General features: G+C 49.0%; 9 protein-coding genes across 9 annotated transcripts; 5 read left to right on the top strand and 4 right to left on the bottom strand.

The window, feature by feature from the left end:
• Nucleotides 1–329: 329 nt before the first annotated feature.
• On the top strand, nt 330–1,199 carry MGYG_02968 (hypothetical protein; the record flags this gene model as incomplete). The annotated part of the gene is made up of 1 exon (XM_003175395.1): nt 330–1,199. One exon carries the CDS (start codon nt 330–332, stop codon nt 1,197–1,199), a length of 870 nt encoding a protein of 289 aa, XP_003175443.1.
• A 138-nt stretch (nt 1,200–1,337) lies between these two features.
• MGYG_02967 (hypothetical protein) lies at nt 1,338–2,908 on the bottom strand (the record flags this gene model as incomplete). The annotated part of the gene is made up of 2 exons (XM_003175394.1): nt 1,338–2,474; nt 2,543–2,908. 2 exons carry the CDS (start codon nt 2,906–2,908, stop codon nt 1,338–1,340), a joined length of 1,503 nt encoding a protein of 500 aa, XP_003175442.1.
• Nucleotides 2,909–3,233: 325 nt separating this feature from the next.
• MGYG_02966 (mitochondrial 37S ribosomal protein YmS-T) lies at nt 3,234–3,697 on the top strand (the record flags this gene model as incomplete). The annotated part of the gene is made up of 3 exons (XM_003175393.1): nt 3,234–3,357; nt 3,456–3,535; nt 3,611–3,697. 3 exons carry the CDS (start codon nt 3,234–3,236, stop codon nt 3,695–3,697), a joined length of 291 nt encoding a protein of 96 aa, XP_003175441.1.
• Nucleotides 3,698–4,074: 377 nt separating this feature from the next.
• Nucleotides 4,075–5,773, bottom strand: MGYG_02965 (hypothetical protein; the record flags this gene model as incomplete). Its single annotated transcript, XM_003175392.1, has 3 exons — nt 4,075–4,211; nt 4,270–5,366; nt 5,433–5,773. 3 exons carry the CDS (start codon nt 5,771–5,773, stop codon nt 4,075–4,077), a joined length of 1,575 nt encoding a protein of 524 aa, XP_003175440.1.
• A 325-nt stretch (nt 5,774–6,098) lies between these two features.
• Nucleotides 6,099–7,263, bottom strand: MGYG_02964 (hypothetical protein; the record flags this gene model as incomplete). Its single annotated transcript, XM_003175391.1, has 5 exons — nt 6,099–6,201; nt 6,288–6,380; nt 6,536–6,798; nt 6,896–6,946; nt 7,165–7,263. The coding sequence occupies 5 exons, from the start codon at nt 7,261–7,263 to the stop codon at nt 6,099–6,101; spliced, it is 609 nt and encodes a 202-aa protein (XP_003175439.1).
• A 15-nt stretch (nt 7,264–7,278) lies between these two features.
• On the top strand, nt 7,279–8,216 carry MGYG_02963 (hypothetical protein; the record flags this gene model as incomplete). The annotated part of the gene is made up of 4 exons (XM_003175390.1): nt 7,279–7,466; nt 7,609–7,654; nt 7,749–7,839; nt 7,951–8,216. The coding sequence occupies 4 exons, from the start codon at nt 7,279–7,281 to the stop codon at nt 8,214–8,216; spliced, it is 591 nt and encodes a 196-aa protein (XP_003175438.1).
• Nucleotides 8,217–8,979: 763 nt separating this feature from the next.
• MGYG_02962 (F-box domain-containing protein) lies at nt 8,980–10,919 on the top strand (the record flags this gene model as incomplete). The annotated part of the gene is made up of 2 exons (XM_003175389.1): nt 8,980–10,091; nt 10,166–10,919. 2 exons carry the CDS (start codon nt 8,980–8,982, stop codon nt 10,917–10,919), a joined length of 1,866 nt encoding a protein of 621 aa, XP_003175437.1.
• A 400-nt stretch (nt 10,920–11,319) lies between these two features.
• MGYG_02961 (hypothetical protein) lies at nt 11,320–12,601 on the bottom strand (the record flags this gene model as incomplete). Its single annotated transcript, XM_003175388.1, has 2 exons — nt 11,320–12,468; nt 12,533–12,601. The coding sequence occupies 2 exons, from the start codon at nt 12,599–12,601 to the stop codon at nt 11,320–11,322; spliced, it is 1,218 nt and encodes a 405-aa protein (XP_003175436.1).
• A 659-nt stretch (nt 12,602–13,260) lies between these two features.
• Nucleotides 13,261–16,055, top strand: MGYG_02960 (hypothetical protein; the record flags this gene model as incomplete). Its single annotated transcript, XM_003175387.1, has 3 exons — nt 13,261–13,456; nt 13,624–15,854; nt 15,930–16,055. The coding sequence occupies 3 exons, from the start codon at nt 13,261–13,263 to the stop codon at nt 16,053–16,055; spliced, it is 2,553 nt and encodes an 850-aa protein (XP_003175435.1).
• Between the last annotated feature and the right edge of the window lie 910 nt (nt 16,056–16,965).

Here is a 16,965-nt window from a genome sequence, read left to right as displayed (position 1 = left end):
CAAAGTCAAGCAGCTGTTAAAGGCTATAATCAACCAGGAAACCTCACCCCTATATCAAGGTAGGCCAAATGCTACTTACAGTTTACAGCAGAATACCTCAAACCATGGATGTAGATGAGCTTAACTGAGTTGGCTGTGACGTCGTTTTGCAGACGTTTGCGCCTTCTCCATGGGAAAGAAGGCAGTTTTGATAGCCCTCCATGCTGGGGCAGCAAACATCTACACGACATGAGACGGAACCAGAGCTGCTGAAAGACTCCGTTTAGTCTATCTTGATATTACTCTTAGCCAGAGGAAATACAGTCGAAAAGAATCGAAAAAAGTCCTCTATGGGCAACAAAATATCCGCTGTTAGTGGTGTCAAGTCTCCAAACTTCTACGAGCCCGGAAACGCAGTCAACGAGATCTGGGTCGGCAACCTCGAGATAATCTCCCGGCTCCCGTTTGGAGACTCAGACATGGCACAGGCTGGCTGGCCAAAGAACGACTATCCGAAATTCCCCTGGCGGCCGTTTGTTATACCCCTCTTCGCCATGTTTACCAAGGGGGCTGCTGCAGAGCCCTCTGATGGCACTGCAGCACATCTATACCGACGCTCTACACCATACGAGACGATAACGACATCGACGATGAGGGTTCCGACTTATCTCATCTCGGGCTTTGTCGTCATGTATGCTGTCCTTACGATTCTGTTTGCTTGCACACCCATGATTGAATACCTGCTCGAAACTGTTTACCTCAAATGTCGGCGCAGTGCAAGAGATTTGCTGAAAAGAAGCGTTGAATGTTTACACGAGATCAATCTTCTGGGCATATACAGCAAGCCTTATCTTATATACAGCTACGTTTACTACGGAGGTAAATGCCCAACTGCGAAGATACATCCCCTGGGTTTGCTCTGTGTGCCGGTTAAAGATACCTTCTACCTCGCCATGGTCCAGCTATTCAGTACGATATTCGCAGCGGTGACATGCTATGGTGACATATACCGGTACTGTAAAGAGCCCCGATCCAAACAGGCCGATGAGATGACGCTCTGGCAGGAAAAGAGCACAGAGATAGGCGAAGGGAATCTGGATAGCGGAAAGGAGAAATCTCGACCCGGGGAATTTGCGTCATGGGTTTTTATCGTCAACCTCTGTGCGATTATTGAAGCTGTAACCACAGTGCTCCTTCTGATTAATCTGTCCAAGGACTAGTTGTCCTCCTTTGGATATGGGTGGTTCGCATATAGATAAAACTGCCCAGATTTGTCCGCTAGGGCCACTTGACACGCAGTGATATAGGATATAGGACTGAGGACCGCATTGCTAGCAGTAATATACATTGCCCATTGTTTAGTTCCACAGGTCTCGCCACATTTGCTTGAACCCGTAGCCCTTTGAACTGTCCTCGTCGTATATCCGAGCTTCATGGGTAGAGCCAGACGATGAAGAAAAGCCTCCCAGTCTCGTTTGATGGCCACTAAAAGACCCTGGGTTTGTCGACCCTCTATTTGCCCGCTCCCTTATCTCCTCAGGAAGGTTGATGGCAATATCAGCGTAGCAAGAATCCAGCTCCCGCTGAAGGTTGAGGTATGGTCTTTGAGAGACCTGGGGAGCCTGAAGATTATAAGATCGTATAGACTCATTGAGTCGCTTAATTTTCAATTCGTGATACTCCCGCTCAGTGGCCATATACTGCGGATCCCGTAAGCAAGGGACGTCTTCTAGAATTTCAGCAGTCGCAGGTGAAGCTGTATTGGTATCATCATCGGAGCTAGCCAGCTGTACACGAGACTGCAATAACTTGTTATGCTTCGACTCCGCAGTAGCATAGCCGCGTGCCCGTCTAACTTGCTCCTCTAGCGTTCCACCCTGAGCCCGAATCATTAGCACAGCATGATTCCTCCAGTTTTCTCTTAGCTGGCTTCGAAACTGCTTGACTTCCGACTGCATCGAATGCTGTTTTTGTATCCATTCAGGCGTAGCCTCTTGTTTCTGTAGGATTCGGTTCATCACGAATTCAGTGGTATCAATGTACGGACTATCAGCAGTGGGATCACGTTTGGTATTTTTTCCTTTGCCGCGAGGGATATTGTTAAACTGGCCACGCGCCATTGCATCTTCTATCCGTTCGTTCGCCAGAGAGCTGAGGCCCTGAATGGAGACCGGGAAAGAGTGTATGCCGGGACCGAAACGGTCTTGCAGTTCCTTACGGAATAATTCTCGTTCCTTTTTGGAGATACTTGAATCCTGCTTCAACGTGTATTCCGTCGTCCGCTCGCGGGCAGCTGCCAACCTCTCACCAGATGAGAGGCTTCGTTTCGGCTTAGGAGCCGTGGGTACTGGCCCTCCTGGCTGTGGCGGCCGAAATGGGACACGCATGGGTTTACTCGCGTCATTCAGCATACGAAGTGTAGCATCGTGGATGCTCTCGTTGCCTGTCCACGGCATCGCACCAGCTATATCCCGCGTTGCTTTCCCGGCGCTTTGCTATTGAAATGAAATTCAATTAGCCTCCAAGGATACACTCCGCAAAGAAAGGAGACTTTGATGCTTACCGGAAGGTTCGCATAGGCAATTGCAGCTGCATTTTCATTTTTGAATGTAGTTTCGGCGATTCTCTCCTGGAGTCTTTGCTTCAGCTCTTCTGAAAATCCGGTCTCTTGCTGGAGATTGTTCCGTGCGGAACTGCCGCCCTGTGTCATGGCCTCTTCGGTCATTTCGGCCAGCCTCCTCGACATAGCACCGTCGCCATCGCTTTTACGCTCCTTATTCTCACCATCTTGCAGATGTGGTTTCTGGTCATAAAGGCATCGTTGGTATGAAAACGGCCGCGCAGTGGGCGCTTGTAGTATTGAGATCGGAGGCTCTCGGGCAGATAACAAGCTCTGTAGTTTCCGCCCAACAATCCTATGGTAGTTCATCTCTCCTTGAGACAATCCATCACTAACGACCGAACCTGATCTTCTTCGTTTCTTTTCTTGTCGTCCTTCGTCGCTTTTCATCCAAAAATTGTCTCCGCTATGGGAAGAGCTTAGTCAGTAGTTATATGATTAGCTAAGACTCAAGTTCTTGGCATCAAAAAGAAGTTTGAAGAAAAGAAAGAAAAGCGATGTTGGTGCCGGTCGAGCACTTTTGACAGAAGAACCAGACGAAGCAGACGGACGGACTGAGCAGACTGTGGGTGGCTATAATTAGATTTACCGGGGGATTTCCTTTCTATCTTTCCTTTCCACGCACACCGTCACCATGCCTCCGAGGTCAGCAGCAACCGCGGGAACAATCCGACTTCAGTCTCTTCCGCGATTGAAGATCAAGAGTCCCATGAAATATGACCAGAACCCATGCCTTGCTGCTATGACGGCTGTTCTCAGTAAGTGCCTCTCATCAATTGATTGATGGCTCAGGACGTACCTGGTGTCGTCGAAGCGCAAGAACAGTAGCTAATCTCTTTATCTTTTCATCAATTAGACTGCTGGGGAGCCACGGGATACAGTATCCAAGGATGCTTAGCATTGGAACAGCAATTGCGACTATGCACGGACTCGAACGTATGTTTTTTCTTGACTTGATAATATTCAAGGAGATAAGCTTGAAATTGGTAGCTAACTAGTATGTCGATACAGCCTACGAAAGTCACAAAGAAGAACACCGTCAACTACCATCTTGCTCGAATGTTCCGCATGATTTCCCCCCGACGGAAGGAGAAATAAATTATTTAGCTCGTTTGTTGCATTGGTTACTTTTTTCGCATTGCGCAGTCAGCTCTTTGGTACATACACATTACCGGACGGTGACGCCAAGTCAATGCTTCCTCCCACGGGTATGACTGAGACATGTACAATTGGTCTGGTGAGACTTTTGGGGGGGTTCAAAACCAATCTTTGCATTGGTATGGAGTTTGGGGCTTAACAACGGAAATGTGTTACTATTTTTCCCCGTTCCAAGAAACGGTGTATTTACTACTGCTGTATAATAGAACTATATTAAAACCTCCATTATGAATGCCGGTTATACCCTCTTGAGGAATTATTAGCTGTTGCAGTATGAATAGTTTAAATACTATTTACTATCATTTAAACTTGCCTACTCACGCCCGGCCGAATTTAAGTGTCAGCTTGTTCCCCGTTGGGCGAGTAGTATACGCATCAATTGGCTCCATTCCCTTATCCTCCACAACGGAAGTAGAGTAATTTGTATAAAGTGCAGCAACGACCAGTTTGATTTCTAGAACTCGATTAGTAGAGCTACATCGCTCGCGAAAGGGGCGTTTAGAATATCGTACCTTGTAAAGCAAAATGGCTTCCAATACACATTCGACCTCCGCTACCAAAGGCCCAGAACCAACGTTTCATCTCGTCCAGCTCTGAAGAGTTAGCAGGGGCAATCCACCTCTCCGGGAGCCAGATATCCGCATTTACGAAGACGTCTTCGTTCTTGTGAAGAGAGTATGCCTGGGCATTAACTCGCGTGTTCGGCGGCAAATTATGGTATCCTACCAAAGAAGCGTCTGCGGGAGTCAATCGAGGTTGAATCCCTGGAATTGGCGGATGGAGCCGCAATGTTTCCATGATTACCGCATCCAAAAGGGGCAGAGCGTCAATTGACTTGTGAGAAGGTAGTTCTGAACTACCATCCTTATATGCGGGTGTAATGTTGGGTGTGAGCGTTTGCAGCTCCTCTCTCAGCTTCTCCTGAATATCTTGATTTTTCGAGAGCTCCCAGAACAGATATGTCAGGGTTATGCCACTTGTTTCGTGTCCGGCAGTGAGATGATCGAATGTCTCACACGCAAGCTCAAGCCGTATTTTCTGGGTAGCATCCTTAGGGTCAGGATTGGTAGCAAAGTGCTTTTCGAGTGCTTGCTTGAGCTGTCTGTATACAACTGGTTCGGCAACGGCATCTGAAGAAGAGATGTTTTCTTCTGCCTTGTCTAACCTATCGAACCCCCATTTCTCCATGAATTCATTTGCGCCATCACACCATTTAGGGATTAGAGGAAATCCCAGTTTGTAGGACCAGGAAAGTAGCTCTGGCGTTTCTTGGATATAGAATTCGAATTCCTTGCGACTGTGATATATGGAGAGCCACTCCTTCCGTGGCAAGGGGTTCTGGATGAAATTTGATGCAGCCGGCAATCCAAAAATATAGGCGGTAATGAAATCCAAAGCTATGGCATTGTTCAGTTCGTGGACTTCGACAGAAGACCCCGAGTTTGCATATGCCTCGAGTACTGGGAATAGTCGATCGAAGAGTATAGCTTCGGTGACTGCTTTCAACTGGGGTGATGCTTGCAGGTACGACTTGGAGTATATATTTGCAAGCATACGCTTTCGAATCGAGTGTTCCTTGCTCCCAACCATCGAGAACATGCTAATAGTTCTATAGCCAACCGTTTAGTATTGGCTAAACAATGAGTGTGTATATAAATAGTAAAGGCTTACTTACCCAAAAGAACCAAATAGGCGTGGATACCAGTCATGTTTCTCATATCCACCCGTGTATACTGTCCGGAGGCCACCTTCGTAGCAGTTTATTGATACTTCTGACGGCCCCAAGCGGACGATGGGCCCATGCTTCATATGAGCGGCATGGATCGTCCTATTTCCCGTCATTCGAAACCTCCGCCAGAGGATCCAGAGAGGGGAGAGCGGGGAGGTAAAGTGTGCATTTGGGATCTTGGCCAGTGGTGAGAGGAAGGCCGGGTATATGATGAACTTATATATTCCTAATGCCAGCAGCAGTGCGGCAGCCGTGGCTTGGAACAGCCCTGAAGAGAGAATGGCCATGGTATCGGTCTCTATTCTTTGGGAATGTAGATGCTGTCATGTCTCCAGGGAGAAAGAAAGATGCCCGTCCTCATCACTAGTTATATATGTGACAGGACCACGACGTGTTGGCTAGCTAGTTAAATAACTACCCAGCGTAACTATACAACTTGAAGTTAGTTTTCTTTAAGGCCCACAGGAAAAGACATCGTATCGTGTATGTATGTGTGTGTGTCTGTAAAGTTATTTGGGCCAACCTGATAATCTGGGGTGATTCTGGGGCCGCCACATAACTACCGTTGAAGCCTAATATTTTTTAAACTCTTGTGATCATCCGGGCGCTTCGTCACTCATAAAAACTCCAGCGTCGTCTTTCTCCCTCGTCTTTCTCTCCTGTCATCTCTTCTTCGCTTTCCATGCGTATACTCGTTCGTCGCTGTTCATCTTGCCTGTACGGAGTACTCCGTAAGAATACCCCCTTTTTCTTATCAAAAGTGCACTCTGCGCCCTGCACTTGCTCTCTCCACTTGCTGACCCTTGTCCGTTGTGGAAACGGCTATTTAGCCGATGCTTTCGTGTCGCTTTCCAGCTATACCAGCCAGGATGGTCCATATCTTGCGCTGGAATTCTTTGCCAGTTGGTTAATTACCCCTTATTTCTGGCGGGTAATATGATGCTAGGCTCTGCTCTGCTCTGCTAGCTGCCTGTCCACGGCATCTGATGCCACTCAACAAACAGCACTCAGTCGAAGAGGAAATACAATTTTTCCTCTAGTTCACCAACAAGTGTTGCCTGACTAGTGTGATGCGCTTTTGCACATGCTTAGTTACCGGTACTAAGAGTTTCTCGACTGTTTCTAGTGGTCGCTGGCATGCTGCTTGTTCCTTGTCGTCGATGCCACGCCGGGTCCCCTGTACATATGCGACTGGAACTGTCTGCCCCGAGCTAACCACTGCAAGGTCCTCGGAGTGGCCGCCTGAACCGGCAACAGGATCGTAGCGTGCGCTCCTGAAAGGCCTGGGATGCTTTGCCTCGAGGATGCGGCCCTTGGAGCCGGGTTATATCTAGGCTTAGATGAGGAACTGCATTAAGCTGCCGGGATCATGCTATGGAACGCTGGGCTAGGCCTGCTGCAAGCCATACGCTAGTGCCCAGGTACTCCATAGCCAAAGAGGCGTCAAGAGCCTTCGCTAACTAATATTCCGGCCTCAGTTATCTCGTTAATTATTATTTTCAACAGTCATCCCGTCTGGCAATACTTTTGATTTGCGTCCGTTAGTTACCATAGGGGAAATAAGTGAATTACCGTAATTATTGGACTTCACGGTCCTTTCAATTCACTTACTTCCCCTATGGTAGCTTATTTAACCAGCGTCACGTCATCTACTGTTGGAATATCCCACTTTACCTACAGCTCGGTATCCTTGGAGCATTACGCCTTTTTGTCCCTTATGTCTAACAAAAGACGATGTGCCGTCATAAAGTCTGGCGAACCTATATAAGTTGCGCATATTTCCCCTTTCGCTATGCGAGGTTTACAGGTGGAGGAAGCGAGATCACAACCGTTCAGTCCATGGGAGGTCTTGAAGCTCTTCTGGGCTGAGGACAAGGTTAACCGATGGCTCAGCGCGATACAAGATACCACAGAGACTCCAAACAACCTTCTTTGCCTCGCTCTACACGTCCATATCTACCAGGGCAAGGCTTCTCGGAAGCAATGAGGACAATACCAGTTGCATTGTTATGCTTGTGTGGCTAAATAATTGAGTGCAAAGTCTCCAATATTTTCCCAACTTTCAATCACTTCGATTAAATATACATAGAGCCTTCCGCCGCGCCCGTTATACAGCTTAGAGAAGATGGTGCTGGTGGGGTTGTGGGTTTATGGGATGTGCCGACTGGGTTACCTATTTGCAAAGGTGATCAGATTATCCTCAAAACTACGGACCCTGTTGGCCTTCCGCTCCCGGATGCTGACCTTCTAGAACTCCACTAGGTTTTGCAGCGTGTTGTTGCGATGGCTGGTGGTGCAGAACCTCGAGATTACACCTATAAAACAGACGATGAAGACGATGAGTGGTGCCTAGGTTGATGACATTTATGCGACCCCCATGGTGTATCTGTTGAGCCTTAATTGCCACAGAACACTTGCATAATAACTCAAAGTGTGGAAGCTATCGGGGCTTATGACTCTCTAGCCCTGTGCATATTACTTGTGGCGGGCATGCCTTTCAGAGGCACAGAGCTAGCGTCTTTACAGGCCGTTAACACCGGCCATACCGGCCGAAGAGTTTTCATTTACGATGACACCCTCCTTGTCATATGCGAATACAGCAAGGCAGAAAACGTATCCGGCCACCCAGTCGTGGTTATACGTGCTCTACCTCAATATATCGCGCGTTTATTTATTATGTTCCTTGCTCGCATTCGGCCTCTGATTGAATTCATCAACTTCACCATTTAGAGTCTAACCCCGGTCACCCAAGAAGCATACGCAGCTCTTCTACTGTCCTCTCCGGGGCCTAACCTCTCCCTGTTTACATCGATAGTCACTTCATCACTGAAAAAAAATATCTCTACAAACACTTGGCCTGGAACTTACAGTGAGTGACTGGCGACATGTTGCAAGTGCTATTGACCAGAAATATCTTCGGACAGACCAAATGCTAGAGAAGGCCGAAAGGCCAGACATTATTCATAGTCTACAATCGGGCTACTCATACGAAACTGAACAACAGCACTATGCTATTTGGCTTTAATATGTTGTCTTCTACCATAGAACGCACGATCACCTTGTATTTATTAGAATATTCCACTTTGGCTACAACATTACCCAAGGTATCCTTGGGGCATCAGGCCTTTTTGTCCCTTGTGGTTTCTTATATTTGTCCTGGTAAAGCTAGCTAATTCTGCACAATATTGACCCAGCACCCTCAAGATTAGATACATAATAACTAGTTACTCCACATCAACGAAAGACAGCTGGCGTTAATTCGTCGTATCAAATCCTTCATCCTTCCTGGCCCTTGACTGTTCGTGTGGATGAGTAACTCTCGTAACTAGTTAACGAGTTCGTAAACTATAAAAGTTGGTGACTCGAAAGTAAACATTCAGAGACTTTGATAAATAAACCACCACAAAGCACACCACAGGTTGCTCAACACAACAATCTTCCGCCAGTCAAGCAGAAAAGGAGAAGAAGAATAAAAGAACAGAGTCTCTATCTGATGCTACTACGTCTCCCACCCGAGCTCATCTACTCTATCGCTGCCTTTCTCCCTACCGCAAGCTGCCTGCTGCGCCTGGCGCAAACCTGCCGTCGCCTCTACACCATAGTCGCCGCAGACAACTATCGTATCTTTCAGGCCTTTGTTCAGGGTCAGTATCCCACTGCCGCTGTTCCGCCGCTCTGGAGAGATGCAGCTCACGCACTCACCTTGCGTTCTCATGCCTTTCGCTGCCGCGCCGTAACCGCTCGGTATGTCGAGCCGCCGTCCAATGCAGTGAGGATCGGGAAGCCCAAGACAACCCGACGAGACAGGCCGACCCTGGGATATCGGCCGGTGATTGATAGCTACGAGTCATGGTACGGCGACCACTGGTTTGCGAGAAAAGAGGTGCTGGCATGGGGTGCTGGAGCAGACGTGGTGCTTCGTATCAAGGACCTGAACAGTCACGACCACCATGCCGGAGAAGCCGGTGACAATCGACAGGACAGCTATGACGGCGCTAAGTGGGTTGTGTTTAATGACTTGCCTAGCGTGAATAGCTGGGATGATGTGGCAGGCCTGCATCTGCTTGGTGGGAGCTCCTCCGTTGACTCTCCCGACGCTGAGGATCTCATCGTTGGACGTCGAAACGGGGAGCTTACTCGCCTATCTATTTCGCCTAGCCAGGGCTCTGCTACCCACGGGGCATCGTTTGATACCCAAGGCCACAAGTTGGACTATACAGACCTCAGTGCTGGGACCGAGAGGGTCCTGGCTGTTTCTCTGGATCGAGGCGAGATAGCATTCTATAAACTGGACTCACCGGATGATATCGTGCAGCCTTTTGCTAGCTTAAAGGAGCTTCTGCATGGCGCTTCGAGAAATCGATGCTCGAAGCTCCTTTCGGACCAGCGAATCGTCGTTGGAGCTGACGGCGGGTCTTCTAAGATCGATGTCTATAGCTTTGACCCGGTAGACGTGGGGATAGCGTGCTCTATTCGAATTGAAGACTACGAGTCAGAAAGAAAGCCACGGGTTACTGCGATGGCACCGCTGCCAGCGCTGAGCTCTATGAAAGAAACAAGCTCCCAGGACCTTTTTCTATCGGGCTGGGAAGACAGTAAAATAAGGTGATTAATTGAACTTGCAAAGCCTTTAACTGTTTATATATATATCTCTTCTGTCTAGCTAATGTCTCCTACAGGCTCCATGATCTACGATCTTCACGGCCATGTGTTGCAATTTACGGTGATACGGTAGATGATAGCCCAGTGTATTCCCTGCTTCCAATCGGCCACGAACGGTTGATGGTTGGCAGTGGTGCGCATGGTCTTCTGAAGCTTTTTGATTTGAGGGTTACTGGAAATCATCAGATTGATTCCAGTAACATATCCCCGTCAGTACCAAGGTGGAATCGTCGACGAAGGAGTTATAATTCGGTTGTGCGTGGTTTTCAACTGAATCTGCCTACAAGTGCTCCTAAGGGCATATCAATATTCCTTAGTGACAGGCAACCTGAAAATCGCCATAACACTAGGTTTCAACGGAGCCTCAGGCCCCGGTATCGAGGACCCGTGTACACCATGTCTCTCCCATCTCCAACATCGTCAACACTATACGTTGGCCTGGTAAACACTGTGATGAGGCTGGACATGGTTGGGACGGAGGACTTGTTCGCGGCTGGCGAAAATGATAAGGCTGGACAGAACTGGTCTTCATTAAATCTAAGCTTACCACTCAATGCGAGAGCTTCTCCTGGTCACCAGCCGGCTGACCTGTCTTGTTATGAACGCCCATCTCCTGAAGATAACGGGAGAGGTATACGTTTGTTTGTTCAAAAACCGTTCTGGAGCTCGCCGGCTGCTGCGCATCAGGATGATCACATTCCTGGCTGGGACCAACGCTGGTTCCAACCTTCACTCAATAGAAGCACCCAACCAGAGGACAGGTGGAGATGATGAATAGAATTGGCGGGCGATCGAAGAAGAAAAATAGAGTATACTAAAAGTGCTATATATGCTAGGGCTGATTTCGGTTAGAAAGTTGATACTATAAAAGGAGTTTATTTATCCATTGAACTTATTCATATAGCTTTTTGATTTCTTTTGCATATTATTGCTTATGCTAATCTGAAGTGCACTCATAGAAGAGGCACCGCTGGACGGACCCTTCTAACTAGATAAATGGCACATCTGAACTTGGAAAATGACAGCCCAAGTGTATGGACCCTGAACGCAAAAACGCCTTGCTACTTTGACTCCAAACATATAAAAGGAAAAGAGGCGAATACAACAGGCCTCCTGAGAAAGAAAGAAAGAAAGAAAGAAAGAAAATGCACAGGCTTCGGTCTATTTTTGATCAGTCGTCAAACTTGAAGCTCTTGCCTGGTCCGATATCGATTGGGCCACCACGGTAGGAACCGCGCTTCTTCTTGTTTTTCTCCTTGGTAAAGCCTTTGCCGCGAGTGACTGACAGATCACGGTGAGCACGTTCAGCGTATGCATATGGAACATAAGCGTTGGATGGATGATTGTGAGGGAGTTCACCGGCCGCAGCTAGCGGTGTTGGTCTGGCTCCTACATGTTTGCGAACCGGTTTGGGGTCAGTCTTTGACTTGAAGTCGGAGTCGCTTTGGCCAGATGTGCCTGCTAGAGTAGCGCTAGAGTCCGAAGACTCCTTGCTCTCATCCGCAGCAGAAGATTTGGGCTTGTCATCTTCATCATCGCTGTCTGACGAATCGGAGTCAGAGTCAGAGTCGGAAGAGGAGCTATCACTGTCTGATTCAGGGAGTGGAGTTTTGATAGCTTTCTTTAGAGTTGATGCTTCTTTCTTCTTCTCGGCGCCAGAACTGGAGTCTGAATCGGAGTCTGAATCAGAGTCGGAGTCAGAATCCGAACTAGAGCCAGAGCTCGAGTATATCTTCTTCTCAACCTTTTCTTCATCATCAGAGTCAGAGTCGGAGCTGGAATCTTCGGAGGAATCAGATTGGACTGATTCTAGCTTTGCTTTCTTTGCGGTGGGAGCACCATCCGAGTCAGAATCCGAGTCAGAGTCAGAATCGGAGCTCGAATCGGAGGAGGACGAGTCGGATTCCAGTTTGCGCTTGAGTGGTTGTTTCTCCGTAACCTTCGGGGCCGGCTTGGGGGCCTCTTCTTCTTCTTCTTCTTCTTCATTATCCTCACTGCTGTCCTCGTCGGAGCTATCCTCACTCTCAGATGAGCTGCTGGCTGCGTCCTCCATCGAGACATCCGAGCTGGCGTCACTTGAATCCGAGTCTGAGTCGCTGTCACTGTCATTCTCAGCATCCTTTCCAGCATTCTGTGCTTCCCAAAGTTCATAAATGACATTTAGTGAAGGGATCCCCTCCATGCTCAAGTTTTGTTTCGCGGCCTGTGCGTCCCCTTCCTGCTCTGCAAGTAAAGCTGTCTGGGCCTTGACGTATCCATGGTCACCTAGGAACTGCGTAATGGACGCAAGGAGCGCTGGAGAAACAGAGGCGACCTTTGTCTGCGTTTCATCAAGCAGTTAGCTAGCTGGCCAGCAAGTGATATTAGATTAATCATGACTATACCTTTTGCTTTGAGGCCTTTGCAGAGCTCTTCTGGGCCTTTCCGGCCCTCACTTTCTTCTCAGCAGCCATTGTACAAAAACCAATTGACAATTCCTTCTTGTGAGAGTGAGACGAAGAAACCGAATTCGCCTTGAACATCGAAATATCAAAATCTGTAAAAAAAATGTGGAAAATCAAAAAAAAACTTCGCGGGAAGAAAGTTTAAACGCACAACCGCCACGCTAGTCCTAAAAGGGAAATGACATGGATGGTCTGTTGAATCTGCTTTTCCTGATCAGCGAAAGTGACAAGGACAAGTAGAGGAATACGAGGAGAGTAGCAGATGTAAATGAAAAAAAATATAGAGCAGATTATGTTCTTTTCACTATGTCTTCTATTTCAACTGATGGTTTGGTATATTTATTGTGAAAAGGTACTGAGTGGTATTATGTACTGTAAAGTTATAGTAACCTTTCACTATTGGCTAATATGTAAAGTTGCTGCCTTTTCATTGGTTCATTAAATAAGGTTAACCAATAGAATATCCGGAATATGCGGCTGTAACAATACCATACGGGAATCCGACTTCGCCTGCAGCAGGAAGAAAGGCGAAGCAGAAGGACGAAACAACTTGACAATCGCAACACAGCAACCACACGGCAGAGAACTCGACAGCCTGGCAGCTGCTATCAGGCGGTACGGCCGCAGACGACCTCCACAGAAGCTGATATTCCTCCTCCTCCGGCGACATGAGCTCGCGCGATCCTTCTCGAGGCCGTCCGGCTGGTGCATCACCACGCCAGGACCGCCGCGGCGGCGGAGAGATGCGTAACGGTTCAGGATCAATGCACCCGTCATCTGGATCTTCGAGAGCAGAAAGATTCGAAGATGAGAAGAGAAGGATAATAAACAGTTGTTTTTCAAAGAAGGATGCCGATGGGTCGAGTAAGCACCTCCTCTGTCCCTAGCCTACTACCAACGAGGCAAGCTAGCTTGACTAGACGGCAGCAGCATCACAAACGTATCCATCGCCAGAGGCTACGGGCGTTTCCGTGTCCAAAGATGCTATTGAAAGACGTTTCTGGATGAACAGATTGCTAACGGTCGGCCAGCACTTGAGTCGTACATCACCCATATCCGTATCACGGAAGATGCAGCCTATCCATCAGCTCCGCCTCCGACCACCTCCCCACCCGAGAATAAGAAGCCGAGAGCAATTATTGTTTCGGTACGAAAGTCAGGCCGAGTTCGAATGCACAAGTCGAGAGAGAACAGTGACGGCTCGTTCTCGATAGGGAAGACGTGGACGCTGGACGACCTATCACGCATCCAGATATATGACCACTTTATCCCGTCAAGCCAGGTTGAACAGCAGCAAAAATCATGGGCTGCAGACTTGGGATTCATTGTCACCATCACTAAGCCATACTACTGGACTGCGGCAACTTCCAAGGAGCGGGATTTCTTTATCGGCAGTCTTGTAAAGATATACAAGAAATACACTGGTGGAAAAGTTCCGGAGCTGGTTGGGCTGGACCCAAATGAGAAAGAAGCGCTGGCTGGGACCTTGCCGTTGGTTTCTAAACCTCCTCCGCAGTCCCAATCGCAATCGCAATCTCCCCCTCAGTCTCAACCGCCACCCCATTCCCAGCCTCAAAGTAGAGGCCAGGACCCAAGGTTGATGCCCGGAAAGGGTCCTCGTCCCCAATCTCCAGCTACAGGGCCGAACCGGTCCCAATCCCCATATTCAAGCCTACCTCCTAGCCGCGATGGTCCACCAGATATACGGAAACAACCGTCTAGAGAGCAGTTTCTACAAAACAAACCTAGCCAGGACCAGATGCCGCGCGGACCGCCCCCAGCAACTTTACTACCACGCATACCGAGTGATAGTAGCAATAACAATTCTACTACCAACCCACCGCAAAAATTTCCTCTTCCAACGTCGCCTGTAGAGCCACCATCAAGGAAACTTGTAGATGCCCCTTCAACTGAGAACCTTGTACCATCACCGGTTACGTCAGAACATCAGATTTTGCCAAATAGGACGTATAAACCGATGCCATTATCGCCCGTATCGGACGGCGGATTACTGCCAAACAAGGTGTATACCCCCATGCCAGCCCCAGCCCTATCACCCAAGTCAGAGGACAGACCACACCCCTTTGGTCAAAACAAACAGCATCAACCTAGCCCGGACAGTGGTGATATATCGCCATTTAGCAAACCCGTGCAAACTCGCCCGTCTACTAGTGAATCTTCATTACCGCCTTCGTTGCGACCAGCGTTTGACAGGTCTCCTAGCTATGACCAGAAGAGCATAAAGAGCGTCAAGAGCAACGACGGCGAGGAGGATAGGCATAAAACAGCACCTGCTTCTCGAGGTTCCCCCAAGGTTGAGCTTCCGCTGGCAGCCAAGGACGTACCGCAACCTGAACCACCTAAAATAAGGCCACCAGCCATTAACGGTGACTTTGCCTCTGATATGGAGAAGGCACTGGCGGGCCCTGCTACACCAGAGCCTCCAAGTGAGCCACTTGCGAAGACTGAGTCATCTCCAGAGCAGTCAAAGCCGCCAGTGATAAACGTTCCACCGGCAGCCGCAAGCAGCGCGTCGCTTCCGGAGCCTGAACCTGAACCAGAGCCTGAGGTCGAGACTCATCGACGCGGACTAGGCCCTATGATGAAGAGCAAAGGCGGTGCAAAGGATGTGGCTAATGTTCTGCGGAAGGCCGCAAATGCATACAACGCCTTCAAGCCCAGAGCTGGCGGAGCAGCGGAGCGTCTGCTGGCAGCCAGAGAGAAGGAGAAATCAGAGGGACCGGATGGAATCACAGGCGTTGTCCCCGCGCCGTTACAGAGAGGAATCAGTGCAGAGACCACGACCAAGCCTGCGGCTACTGAGCCACCCAAGGTAGAGGTTACGGAAGCCGGTGCTGGCAAGGAGATCTTGTTTGATAAATCTACAAGTTCAGCAGCAGACTCTCCATCCCTGAAGAGAAAGGAGACGAAACCCGCCAAAGAGCTGCGGGAAGACAACACCAAAAAGTCCTGCAGTGCACTTGGGATCGACCCAGCCGTTCTCGGTGGCCGTGGCGTGGAGTTTGACTGGCTGCTGACTGACCTTGGATGGGACGGTAGGCTGGGGAAGGACAAGGGAATCGAGGCGCTGGAGGCCGACATACGGCTCGAGATAGGACGGGTGCAGGCCAGCAGCTGGCTGAGCCAACTGCAGTCCTCGCATGACGGAAGAGTCGACCAGCTGGCCAAGCTGTTTGATCGTGCCATGGAAGAGTGCGATGAGCTGGACGGCCTGCTCACGCTGTATTCCCACGAACTCGACGTAAGTCCTTTTTTCCCCCTGTGATTCGTCATGCTTCTCTCTCCCTGTCCCTCTTACTGACCTTTGTTTTCTAAGACACTCTCGGAGGACGTCAACTACATTGAATCGCAGGGCCAGGGACTACAGACCCGCCTTGCCAACCAGCGACTGCTGCAGTCCGAGATCCAGTCCCGGCTCAAGCCCAACGGCAGCTCGCGCTGAAACATCCACTTCGACGCACTTTTTTTTTGCCCACTTGTGTCCATGGTCCGACTGGCGCGTCAACCTGCTGTGCCACTGTGGCCCTTCCTTCTCCCGCCGTGAGACGAGGAAGCAGGCAGCTCACCGGTCGCACAGAAAGTTCCCTTTACTCTATCTGCATCACTGTTGATCTCATAGGCTGGGTAAAAGAAATCTTGCTTCCCATCTATCTAGTTATCTATCTGTTTGTCTATCTTGCTAACGAAGTATCTGCCCGGGAGGATCTATTCAGGGGGGGTTGAGGCGCAAATGATACCCTTTTCCATCTATATCTTCACTGCCGTCATTCCCCTATCTTTCCATCCTACATCTCTCACTCCCTTGTTTTTTTGACTGTACTTGGCATGATGAGACTTCCCTGTACATAATATCAACGAACTAATAATATATATGTCATCTCTTCGTCTCGAGATCGATCGAGATGCTCGATGCTGGCCATCCATCCATCCCCCCTTTTTTATCTAACGGTATACTTCAATGCTGCAGCCGCCGTACCACCGGCCATCTCCCTGTCTGCCTGCCTGCCTGTCTGTCTCTCTTTTGTCTTTGCTCTTCAACGTCTCCTCGTATCGTCCTTGTTTTTCTGCAGGCTTCCCCCCGGGGATCGGAATTCAGGGGTTCAAATCGCATCGCTGCCAGCCCCGGCTTGTGGGGGTCGGCAGCCAGTCAGTCACCTTCTTGCCTGCATTTGGCCGCGATCCCTGGCTGTGACTTGACACTCTGCTCCCTCCCCTCTCTTATCTCTTTCTACGCTCTTCTTCTGGTCATCTCCAGCGGGTTTTAACTGACGGTTGGACTTAATATAAGTAACACTTTGGTACCTTTTTCTTTTCTTTTGACCCCCGTAACTATAAAAAGAAACGAGGAAAAG

Source organism: Nannizzia gypsea, genomic scaffold (genome assembly GCF_000150975.2).
Source record: "Nannizzia gypsea CBS 118893 supercont1.2 genomic scaffold, whole genome shotgun sequence".
NCBI lineage: Eukaryota > Fungi > Ascomycota > Eurotiomycetes > Onygenales > Arthrodermataceae > Nannizzia > Nannizzia gypsea.
This window is presented reverse-complemented; position numbering and strand designations above follow the sequence as displayed.